At 44.1% G+C, this 12,947-nt stretch overlaps 1 protein-coding gene across 1 annotated transcript in view; it reads right to left on the bottom strand.

The window, feature by feature from the left end:
* Nucleotides 1-12,947, bottom strand: part of LOC112110666 (cytochrome P450 4V2) — a 95,283-nt gene that overhangs the window by 10,701 nt on the left and 71,635 nt on the right. Inside the window, exons 2-5 of the mRNA XM_026648001.1 lie at nucleotides 12,794-12,879; nucleotides 4,412-4,602; nucleotides 3,883-3,952; nucleotides 871-997 (exon numbers count right to left, since the gene is read on the bottom strand). Of these exons, the coding sequence (XP_026503786.1) occupies nucleotides 871-997; nucleotides 3,883-3,952; nucleotides 4,412-4,602; nucleotides 12,794-12,879 (474 nt within the window). The remainder of the gene's footprint in view (nucleotides 1-870; nucleotides 998-3,882; nucleotides 3,953-4,411; nucleotides 4,603-12,793; nucleotides 12,880-12,947) is intronic.

Below are 12,947 nucleotides of genomic sequence, written 5' to 3'. Positions count from 1 at the left end.
GTGCTACTGCCTTAGCAGGCAACACAATACTGTATAGTAATGTGGCATTGCACAGAATGCAAATCAGCACCAAACGGATGAAGAATCCCATTCAGATGTGGTACCTAATTCTCCTGGTCTTTTCACTGGTGTATCTCCATTGACTGCCATGGATCTACAGTGATTTAAGGGCTGATTCCTGCACCACTGGAGACAATGTGCATAGGGACTGGCTCACATGAAAGGAAAATCAGGCCCTGTGACTGAACTTTCTTCTTTAAAGGGCAAATTCTGGTCTCAGATATGGGTGCACAGTTTCCATTAACTCAACTTCCTGTCACCACAGAATCTGGTCTTTAGGTATTAATCAGTTCGTATTGCTTGATTAAAACAGATTTAAAAACAAAGGTAGGGCAGTTTTTAAACTCTTTATTTAAAGCATGGAATAATAAAGAGTGAGTTTTGGCATTTGCAACAGCTGTGATTTTTACAGCTGTTACAAGACTAATGGTGAAGTGCTAGATTATTTTAAGATGTTCATTAAGGGAATTAAGCTGTATGTTAAGGGAATTAAGATAATTTTCTATGGCTTCCCCTCCTCCCCCAACTAAAGTATACTAGTATAAATGGTTATACTATTCTCATGTAAGGGTTACCCATTAGCTGAAAACAATAGATTCTAAGTTATTGCATCTTTCCCTTCAGAGCATTCCTTTATGGCCTGAATATCATAAACATTCTGTTTTCCTATCCCAGACACATCTCTCAGATAAGGTGATGTTTCCAACGGTTGAATGCCCAGCCACCAAATGCACAATCTGAAATCTCTATATTTATTACAGTATGTCTCTCCATTGACTGGGACACAATAAAAAAGGAATAACAGGTTACATTGTCAGTAAAACTGTGAAGAATCTTGAGACTTCTATTATGTTCCCTTCCTTCTTGGAACATATAGTACATAAAGTCAGGCCAAAGCCAAGGACACCTCTGTCTCTGATGAAGGACATCACTCATCCTAGGGTAACAAAAATAACATTAAATTATAGTTATTTCTGAAAAACATCCCCAACACATCCACAAGAGCCTAAGAGTGTCTAAATTTCCTGGTCCTGAACACGATGATGTAAATACCATCTGATGTTCAGACACAATCATTTTGTCTAGTCCTTAGGGATGCCATCAATCCACTTTTTATTATTAATTACAATGCTCAGTATCATCTATCTTATTTTTCATGTGTCTATGGACAGAAATGCTTCTATCAGGTTGTGACAGGAGTGGTTTGTCCCCTTAAGGGTAGTAGGGCCTAAGGATCATCCCACCCCGTTCCATGGTGAGGCCCTTTTAAGGTTTGGTACCCAAGGAAAGTGACATAAGGCAGATATAGGGAGAGAGGAAGTGGTTCAAGGAGAATAGTCTGTATGTGAGAAAAACCTGTGCTTCTATTCCTTCGAGGGGCCAGAACCAGGAGCCTTGCAGAGAAGGTGGAGCAAGGCTCCTCTCTCCCAACCATCCAGAACCAGCTCAGGGAAAGAGAGCTGTATCTATGCTGCTGCCTCCTTCCTCAGAAGAGGGAGACACCAGCAGGACAAGGTGACCTGCTGAACCCTTGGAGACTAGAGACTAACTGGAGAAAGGGACTAGGTGAAGGAGAAGCTGGTTGAAAGCAACAGCTGGGCTGTGCATATTTCTTCAGACCAATAAGGGCACTGTGGGCCTCATGTGCCCCAAAGGGAGCAGCTTGATAGAAAACCTCAGCCGCAAGGGAGAGAGCTGTTAAGACCCCATAGCTTTGGGGGAAGCGATGTAAACTAAATAAATCTGAGCCCAGGTGAAAAGGAAATGTTTAAAGACGCCAGAGGCAAGTGAGTTTCTTCTGAACTCCTGTAGATGGAACTAAGGGAAGTGTGCCTGCAGGACCTCACTGTGCCATAAGGGGAAGCACTGGCATTGCCCTCTGCCACACAAATGAAATCTATTCCCATCTAAAATCAGTATTAATCAAAGAAGTTTGTCACTATGAAAAAGGAATGTGTGCCCCCATTTTCTCTCACCCAGGTATAATTCTGCAGTAACTCTGATGTCAGTGGGTATACTGAGAACAAAAAGTTGAGGAGGTTTTTAATTAAATCTAACAATTTACATGACCTTTCCTCTGATTTCAACCTCTCCACAATTCAGAAGCATAAGCAATGCCATCTGATAAACAAACTATGGAAAGAAATTCTGCCAGGACAATTTTTCAGTGAGACATTCACACAATTGTGACTAAATAGAAATTATAGAACAGAAGTATTAGCCTTGCCCTATGAGGGGTTTGGGCCATGCATTTGCAACATAGCTTCAAATATTTTAGAAAACCTAAGAGTCAGTCACAAAAGAAATCATTGTCATAGAATTTAAGGCCAGAAGGGACCACCATATCATTTAGACTGACCTCCTGTATATCACAGGCCACCTCCACCACTCACACATTAAACTCAGCAATGGAAATGAGACCAAAGTATTACAGCCTAGAGGAGACTAGACTATTATGCGCCACAGAGAATAGCAGGTATTGAGATGTACCAGTGCCAAAGGCCCATGCAATAGCAGGGAAATGAATAAATGAGGAATACCCAGAAAATCCTGGCATGTGACCTGCCCCCACACACTGCAGAGGAAGGCAAAAACCATCCAGGGTCACTGCCAATCTGACTTGGGGAAAATTCCTTGCTGACCCCATATCTGGTGATCAGTTAGACCCTGAGCATGTGAGCAAAAACCATACAGCCAAGCACCTGCGAGACAGAATGCTGAGTGCCACCTCAGAGCACTGGCCCTCCCTGTCCAATATCCCATTTCTAGCTGTGGCCATCTCCGATGCTTCAGAATAAGGTGACCAATCATATCCTCTCCAAGCCTTCTTTTTGCTAAGCTAAACAAGACAAACTCTTCCTGTCTCCTCTCATAAAATATAGACTTTCCATTCCCCTGATCATCCCATTAGCTCTTCTCTGTACCTGTTCCAGTCTGAAATAATCTTTCTTGAATATAGATTAACAGAACTGTACACACTATCCCAAATGAGATTTTACCAGTGCCTCGTCAATAGTATTAACATCTCTTTAGTAGAAATGCCTTGCCCAATATATCCTAGTATTTGATTTGCCTTTTTCCACAGACACATCACATCACAGATGGCTCATAGCTATCATGTAACTGAGGGTTGTTCAAATATAATCTTATATAACCTCTTAGGATCTGATACTCATTTATCTCTGGCAGCATAAAGGAGCCTGGAAGCAAGAGTAAATTAAAGATGCACGCACTTTATGCTACTAGAGTAGTGCAAATGAGAATAAGGTACTTTAACTCCACATTAGGCCATATTTTATGTTGACATATGCAACATGCAACTCCACTGAAGTCATGCACTGTAGCACTGCACCTTGTGTAGGTTTTTTAGTTTTGGTTTTGTTTTGGGGTCTGGTTGATTTTTGTTTGTTTGTTTTTTAACAGTAATTCATCCTGGGTGCAAAACATTACCATTCTAATCAGATAGCATTTCACTCCCACTTTGCACCAGTGGGAATGATTGTACAAGGTGCAAACCAACAGTGAATTGGGCCCAATGTGGGATTCAGTGTCCCACCCTCCAGAGAAGGCTCAAAAGAGCCATGGTGACTATTCCAGCCAACATTAGCCATGAAGAGGCTGAACTGCAACTGAAACCTGTTCACAGGTTGGAGCAGCTGGCCTTGTGCAGCCGTTATAGAGGTCTCATCTGTGCATGGACAGCTTACACAGGTTCTACCATCATCCTGACACTCTACCTCCATATACAGCCTCCCTCATCCCCACAGATAAGCAAGGGAGGACTTAGGTGGCACAGAAGGCCTTGTGCAGGTTTACACTCACTTATAAACAGCACGGACATATTCAGAATCCCTATTGTTCTGTGCACCCACATTCTTGCCCATCGCAGTTTCTAGAAAAAAAGAAAAGAGAAATTTACTAAAGTTAACTGGGTGAAAAGTCAAATTCATTGACAATATACTGACAGATGTTGCATGAAAGCATTGCAGCCATTTACATCCTCATCTTATGGCATTTCTCTTTTTTTAGAATGTGTACTCTCTTTGTGAGTCTAGCCCTATTACCCCATTCCTTTAACTCTCCCTCAGTTTACATTCCATATCCCTGTTTTACCCCATGGACAAAGGATTCTCATAACACAATATTTGATTGTTCAAACAGATACAAAAATAATTAAAATAGAAAAGATGCATTCAGGGTAGATAATACAGAAGTATTGTTACAAGAAAGGCAGGGCCTTTTTGTCAGTTATCTCAACTAATTAAATTGCAGCATTGTAACCTCTTCTTTTAAGTCTCCTTATCATTTACATCATGTTTATAGCAACTGCTGAATCATCACCAGGACTTACCACAGATTATATCCAGGGCACAGAGAGTGATGTCTAGAAAGCAATCAAAGGGCTCTTTGTCAACGTGCTTTTCAAGTTTATCAACCAAAATATTGGCTTGTTCATTCATAACTTCTAGAAAATCAGCTAAGATTGTGAAATGGAATGTGGGAGTTATCATTTTCCTTCTGGAATGCCACTTATCTCCAGTGCTACAAAATAAAGCATTGAAAATTAAGTATAAACAACTCATCAAAAAGGAAATAATGACACTCTTGAGTAGTTACAACTTGTAGATAGATTCTTAAAGCTAAAATTTTAGAAGGTTGCCAATGGCCAATCATAGAATATCAGGGTTGGAAAGGACCCTCAGGAGGTCATCTAGTCCAAACCCCTGCTCAAAGCAGGACTAATCCCCAACTATTTTTTTTGCCCCAGCTCCCTAAATGGCCCCCTCAAGGATTGAACTCACAACCCTAAGTTTAGCAGGCCAATGCTCAAACCACTGACCTATCCCTCCCCCTCTCTTGGTCAGCCCATCTTCATTAATGACATGGATGACTAGCTCTAATGATTTGTAACATTTTTCATACATAAATTAATGTCAGTAGTTGCAGCCAGCACCATTCAACATAACGGGCAAAGTGGAAGTACATTTTGCTACAAAACTCTTCTAATCATACAGTGCTACTGACAGCTTGCTGCTAACTGTAGCTCCTGCAAGACAAATACTGTGAACAAAGTTACATTAAGGCAAGGGCTGACTGAGAAGGCACTTGGGGTGGAAGTGGGTGAGGAGAAGGGTAAATAAAAAGCCCTTTATTAAATATTTGGCATCCCAGCCTGGCTAAGCCCATCTTCATTGATCATCATAAATGGTGGCTGCCCTCATTTTTCCACTGTGTAGAAAAGTGAGGGTTAGGGATAGTTATAGCCTAATATAGGTCTAGTTTTTGGCATCAGTATCATCTACCAGCTATTACTCAGAGAAGTGGATTCATCTCCCAAAGAGCTGTTAAGGTGGTGGAACAGATGCTGGGCAAGTATATGTTTCTGTGGTCCCGCCCCCCTGCAGGGAACAGGGTGCCCCAAACAGCCCTGTCTGCAGAAAGAATCAGCACACAAGTAGCTGTTTCCATTGCAGTGAGTCCAAATAGTTTCTCCTCTTCCCATTGAGCTCTTTTGGGATACTTGATCCCAGCCTCCCAAGCCATCCAGTTCACTCTGGAGTGGACCAGATCTACTCCACTGCCCTGTTTGCTAGAGTGTCTAATGATGCTTCTCCAGTCCCCTCCTTGCTGGAGTTTGAGCTATGGATGTGCTTGATCTTGTCTGATCATAACAATAGGCTGGCCAAAGGAGCCAGTGGGACTTCTCCATTTAGCTACTCAGCAGCCTGTCTGCTCATTTTGCAATCTTAAGAGTAGACCTAGGCTGTGTCTCAGATAGCATCAGTACAGCACATTCTTGTTTTTAGCAGAACTCCCAGAACCCCCTAAACTTCTTTCCAATTTTTAAGTGATCCCAAACAGAGTATTTCCTTGAACCTGACCCTCCCTTTTCTATAGTGGAAATCAGGAACACAGCATTGCTATGAGATCATTCTCATGCTATGTGATCCAGCCGCAATATTAGTTCATTCCAAGTTTCTAAAACAGCAAAAAAATATGAACAAAATCATCAAAATAATTAGAAAATATTTGAAATGGCAGATGCATGTTAGACAGGTGCTTGCAAAAGCAGTGTAAGCAAGTACTGTCACAAAAGAAGCAAGTGTCATTCTGGGATTTATTAACAAGTGTCATATGTAAGACATGGGAAATAATTGTTCTGCTCTACTTGGCATTGGTGAGGCCTCTGTTGGAGCACTGTGTCCAGTTTTGGGCACTACACATATGGACAAATTGTAGAGAGCCCAGAGAAGAGCAACAAAACTGATAAAATGTTTAGAAGCATGATCTATGCAGAAAGGTTGAAAGAACTGGCCATGTTTAGACTAGAAAAGAGAAGGCTGAGGGAGGACTTAATAACACTCTTCAAATATGTAATAGGTTGTTATAATAAGGATAGTGATCATGTTTCCTCCATATCCACCAAGGGTCGGACAAGAGGTAATTAGCTTAGTTTGCAGAAAAGGAGATTTAGACTGGATATTAGCAAAAAGCTTTCTAGCTATAAGGATAGTTAAGTAGAGAATAGGCTACCTAGGGAGGTTGTTGAATCCCCATCACTGGAGGTTTTTAAGAATACAGTAGATGAACGCCTGTCAGGGACAGTCCCTAGATATACTTAATCCTTCCTCAGTGTAGGAGGAAGGGCTAGATGACCTCTTGAGGTCGCTTTGAGCCCTACATTTCTCTGATTCTATGCGCAGTAGGATAGAGAGGGGGGAAATGGGGCCCATCCAGGCTCCTCCCTCACCCAGTCACCCAAGAACTCTCCAGATGTAGAATTGTGTAAAAGAGACACCTCCCTAATTTTGGGGTCACCAGGACTAATGGTGTCTCCCCTCCCTCCAGCCACGTGTCCTCTGAGAAAGAAACTGCAAGTCGGAACCAACCAGAGAATGAATCTGGCAGAGCACCTGCAAAAGCAGTTTAACAGGGATCCATAACACTGATAATATTTTCCACAGCTTTGACTGGACTTTCTCTGACCTGTGCTGACTGGCTGTTTGCGCCAATCATCTCCTCCTTCTCTCACGGTCTCTTCACTTCAACCTCACGCCACATCTGCCCCTCATGTTACTTCTTTCCCTCTTCCCCTCACCTTTCTCCCTTCTCTTATCTTCCCATTTAGCACATATATCATTAACCACCACCACCATCCCACACACACTCACCCCAAAATAGGAAACTAACATGATAGTGTGTGTGATATCCCTTTCCCTGTGTCTGTCTTGTCCATGTAGGGTATGCTACACTTTGAGCTGGCGGTCTGAATTCCAGCTCAAGGAGATATCCCCACACTAGCTCTGATTGAGCTACCACAATAAAAATAGCATAGCCATGGCAGTGCAAGTGGTTAGTGTTGCCTGATTCTTTAGTGGTTATCAATTATTATTGATTTCCAATTAATTCTGATTTAAAGAGCTGGGGGACTGTAGGGTTCTAGTCCCAGAATCAGGCACAATAGAATCAAGGTTATTAAGTTCAGTACCTGGTTGGGAATCCCAGTATGCACAATGGAGACACTCACACTAAGGGCAGAGCAAAACTTTAACCACTTTTATTAGCACAATTAGTAAAGACAGAAAAGCTCCAAACCACATAAAAAGATAGCAAAAATTCAGACTTAAGGTGATATCTTGCACCCATTCTTCACCTATATGTTCATATAGTCACAACCTTCCTTGGGAATTTGGTAGTAAGTGACAAAGGTCCAGCCCTGTCCCTGGCATGCCAAACTTGTCCGATGGTCCAGATCTCCCTCTTACATGGTGGTCTGGCCTCTTATAGAGCCTACGGGCGGTCACAAATATTCATTCAAATGCCCAGCCTCCCTTGTCCGTATTTAACTTCCTCACCCTAATAATGTTGGAGTATCTTTATCCTGTAGGTTCGTATACTAATGATTTCAACTAATTATCATATACATCAGTTCATTGCCAAGGCAAGTTCGTAGTTAAACATTTGCCAACATTTTATCCTAAAATATTAAAACCTAGTATCAATTCAATGTTCTTGTGGTTACCTGGTATAAACTTCCCCTTGAAACACACCTTTCCCAGTTCCCCAAAACTCAGGGTGATCTATGCCAGAGTTCACAGGCCTCAAAGCCTTATGCTAAAAGTTTAAGCTCATGTCTTACAGAATACGGGCCTTTAGATTCCTTTGTGTAACTTCTGAGTAAAATAAAATGCTAAAGCTAGCTCCACTGGCTACACTAGCCACCCCAGGTATGTACCTAGCATCTTGGATGGATACATACTTGGTGCAGCTAACCCCTCTCATCATTCAGAAACACTGTGGCTACACTTGAAATAGCATGGGTATGTCTCCTCAAGCTAGAATTTACACCTACAGTTTGAAGTGTAGACACTGCAAGCTCTTCAGGGCAGGGCACCAACGTCTGACTGAATTCAGACATCTTCTTCAGAAGGTAGGTCTAGTTGGCTGCAAAGTACACAGGGCCTTATTAATAATTAATGTAATGCTACCATATTAGCTAAGGAGCTGCTCTGCAGCTCCAAAGGCTTGGGGAGGATTCCTACTACTCCACTCCCATGCAGCAGAGTACGCAACATGTGCACTGTTGTCCTGGATTTGGGCATCAGAGGTTGGGAATGAGCTTCCCGTTTGGTGCTACCTGCTCTGAATCTAAGCCACTCTGCAAACCTGAAGGTAGGCAATGTTATTCAGCACTTTGGGCAAGGAGACAGGAGCAATGGATTCTGTTCAGGGGTTGGCCACTGACCTGCTCAATGACCTTGGGAAAGTCACATCATCTCTTTATATCTCAGTTTCCTAGTCTGTAAAATGAGGATAATAAAATGTATCCTCCTTTATAAAGGCACTTGAAAATTGACATATAAGAGACAAGTGATTATTATTATGTATATGAATTGAAGCTATATATTTGTTGAGGAATATATAGTGTCTGTTAAGTGTTTGTATGCTCACCTGATACAATCAAAAGAAATGGACCCTCTGACATAGGCATGGGAACTAGAGGTGCAGGGAGTGCTGCAGCACCCCCAGGTTTTACGCAGAGCTCCGCTCCCAGCCCCACATGCGAGGTTCTGGCCCCATGCCCGGGGCTCCGCTTCTGGCCCCCCCATGCGGGATCTGGCTGCTGGCCCCGCTCCTGGGGCTCTGCTCCCAGACCCGCATGCAGGCTCCCAGCTCCGTGCCCAGGGCTCCTCTGCTGCTGGCCCCGCGTCCGCCCCCAGCTGTGGTCCCAGCCTTGGCCACCTTACCCCTGTCTGGGTCCCCCCTCTAAGAGACACGGCTCTGCTCCTGGCCCCAGCTCTGGGGGGGGGAGGGGGCAGACAGGGGTAAAGGAGCTGGCTTTCAGCACCCCCACTATTAAAAAAGTGTTCCAGCACCACTGCCCTGTGACTATTATTATTACTAGCAATATTATCATAATGCCAAGGAGCCCTAGTCATAGACCATTGTTCTAGATACTGTACAAAGGCAGAACAAAAATATGGTCCCTGCCCCAAGAATCTTACAATCTACATATAAGACATGAGAGAACCGATGGAGACAGATAGATGGGAGAACACAAAGAAACAATGAGGCAAATGGGTATGAGTTCTCAGAAACATCAGCCTTAAACGCTTTCACCTTATTGTGTTCCCTTTGACAGACTGTTCCATGTCCCCGCAACGTTTTGAGCAAGCCACACTTGTCCTAATCTAAGCCCTATGGACAGAAACTCCAGAGAGCAAAGAGCTCTCCATTCTCTCTATTGGTGAAAGGTGGGGGGCGGAGGGGAAGAGTGCTCTCATAGAAGAGCTTCATTTGCACCCAAAATCCCTCTAGTGACACTTGGGAAGTGTGATGGGGTATGTATCCCACACAGACCCAGAAAGGATTAACCTGGGCCTGAGAGGCCAGCCATCCTATCTGGCTATACCTAGAGATTGGGCCAGGTTTAACTGATGAAGAAGCCCAGATAGGGAGGGGTGAGTGCTTAATATAAAGGAAGAAGTTTAAAGCAGAAGAGGACTGCTGGGAGGAAGTCTGTAGTCACTCTCTGGGAATACACAGCTTGTGAGGGGGAAACCAAGGGGTGGGAAAGTTAGCCTTGAGACCTTTGCATCAAGGGAGAAGGCTGGCAAGCAGCCAAGAGAGATGAAGCAACCACTAGGAGTGGAGCAGGCTCCAGTGGTAAAAAAGGGAGAAAGGTTGGCTGACAGAAGGCCTAAGAACAGTCATGGTAACAAGAAGCCTAAGGAAGCAGAAGCAAGTAGTCTGAAGGAGCAGACCTTGGTGACTGGTTATATGATCCCTGGGATGGAACCCTAGTGTACTGGGAGGGCCTGGGTTCGCCTACCAGCCACTGTAGAAGGCGGCACTGCGATGTCCTGTTCCTTTAAATATTTGGGTGCTCTGCACTTGTCCTTCCCAGTGCTGAGCCTCACTTCAGTTTTGATTTCTTGTTTGCTGCCAGAACAATGAAGCCATCACAGCAGGCATGTGTTTAAATCAGCTCCCCCTGTGTCTATGTCCTCTGCTGGGGCCAAAGATAATGGACATGAGTCCAGAGAAGGGGACAAGGATTACAGAGCCCTGAGAGAAAGGTGTGAGGATAACAGGGTCCAAAGGTGGGGCTGAAGGCCTTGTTATAAGGGTATTGGGTTTATCTGGGCAGCGTGGGCAGCGCAGCTGGCTCTGGCCGGGTGTCGTGACTGCGAGCTCCTACTGCTGGTAAGGGGCGGGGAGCGGGGGGGTTGGGTAAGGGAGCGGGGGGTTCTGGGGGGCAGTCAGGGAGGAGGGGGCGGTTGGATGGGGCGGAGGTTCTGGGGGGGCAGTCAGGGGATGGGGAACGGGGAGGGTTGGGAGTGAGAGTCCCGGGGAGCCTGTCGGGGGTGGGGATGTGGATAGGGGTCAGGAGGGCAGGCAGGGAGCAGGGAGGGTTGGATAAGGGGGTGGGATCCCGGGGGGCAGTTAGGGACAGGGGATCCCGGGAGGGGGTGGTCAGGGCACGAGGAGCAGAGGGCGGTTGGATAGGGGGTGGGAGTCCCCAGGGGGGCTGTCAGGAGGTGGGGGTGTGGATAGGGGTCTGGGCAGTCAGGGGACAGGGAGCAGGGGGGTTGGATAGGGGGCGGGGGCCCAGGGAGGGGGTGGTTAGGGGACAAGGAGCAGAGGGGTTTGGATGGATTGGAGGTTCTGAGGGGGGCAGTCAGGGGGCGGGAAGTGGGAGGGGCGGATAGGGGGCGAGGGCCAGGCTGTTTGGGGAGGCACAGCCTTCCCTACCCAGCACTCCATACAGTTGCGCAACCCCGATGTGGCCCTCGGGCCAAAAAGTTTGCCCACTCCTGTGCTAAAGGGTCCTAAATCAAGACGTTTTGACAGAACTATATTCTGTCAGAATCTGCAGTTCGTCAAAATTGAAACAATTTGCAAAACTGGGTGGATTTCACCAGAATTTTGTTTCAAAATAAAACCGGGGGGGAAGTTCTGACCTAGCTGAAATGTTCTATTTTGACACTCTCCGAATGAAATACTTTGATTTTTTTTGTTTTGAAATGACAAGTGATCTCTACCAAAATACAGTCAGTTAACAATGCCACTTACAAACATTTACTTTCAAATACCGTGGGAGTTTTTGCTGCTTAATATTGTTCATGTATGTAGCCATATTGAGAAATTATACCACATATAGCGTTGACTTGGACCTCCCTGATTTCAATGGAAATAAGGGAATTTGGCTCATGACCATAAGAGGATAAACCAATTTATGAAAGAGCACTTTCCAGGAGGTAGTATGTATTACCCCTTATACTGCACATGTAGATAGGACAATCTCTTCTGATCAATTAGCAGTAAACAAGGGGTATAGTCCACACTCATTCTGGGCATGAATTACCTCTGATAAAATATAAAAAAAATTGTTGAGAGTCTTTCTAGGGGTTTTCAGTATCATAGATCTTGAGGGTTAGAGCTAGGAGGATTAGTTCAGCTGTGTCAGTTTTAAATATGAATCCTTTAATCTAAGGCAGTAACCAGCAGGGGTATCCCAAGAAGTTCTTTGCATGGTATGCACCACTGAATTACTGTCACTTTAACTTAGCATGGTGTCTACACATACACTTTTTTAGGTTACATTTAGCAGCAAAACAGGCAACTAATACAAATAAAATTTCAATGAGTGGCAGTGCAACCCAATCATGGGGGTGCAGCACGGCTTAGGTTTGGCCCGGCAGCCCCTTCTTGAGGGGTGCAAACAGAGGGCACATGGCTCCCATTGAAGTTCATGAAGGTGAGTCTGAGCACAGCTGGGAGCTGGATCACTAAGAGTACTTGTATCATTTGTGTGGGGATACTAACTGATTTTGCTGGATTATAATTGGCTGATATTCTTTTGTTGAAGAATTGAAAGTTGTTTCTATCAATTATGAAACTCGAGCTCTGTACATGGTCTTGCTACATCATTTGCTCTAAAGTCCCATTCACATTCTTCACATCACATGATCTTTTCAAGAACTGCTGTTTTTTCTGGGCTCCTGATTGTGGCAGAGAGACCCCATTTTAGAACACTACAGGACACACATGGCTCTTTGGGCATCTGTTCTTTTTATTCCAATATTTATACCATAACTAAGTTATTATTCTGCCTATTTGCAAATAAAATGTAACATTATAGTCTTAAGGCAGTCTATATACATTATAACTTAAAATTAAACTTTGCATAACTTTAAAGGGACATGACTCTATTTGTATATTACTATACCTTGTTAGAAGTCCTGTGCCAAGCCATGGATGCAGAAATTTGTATAGATAGGATTTTTCTATGTGTTTCGAACTGCTTAGAATAACCTACCAAAAGAAGAAAAGAGGGAGGGGAAATCTCTCTTTAGAAGAAGTTAGTAAAATTGTTCACTCAT

This window comes from Terrapene carolina, unplaced genomic scaffold (genome assembly GCF_002925995.2).
Source record: "Terrapene carolina triunguis isolate 2854851 unplaced genomic scaffold, T_m_triunguis-2.0 Scaffold66, whole genome shotgun sequence".
In the NCBI taxonomy this organism is placed as follows: Eukaryota; Metazoa; Chordata; order Testudines; family Emydidae; genus Terrapene; species Terrapene triunguis.
The sequence above is the reverse complement of the archived record's forward strand: the minus strand, read 5'-3'. Positions and strand labels throughout refer to the sequence as shown.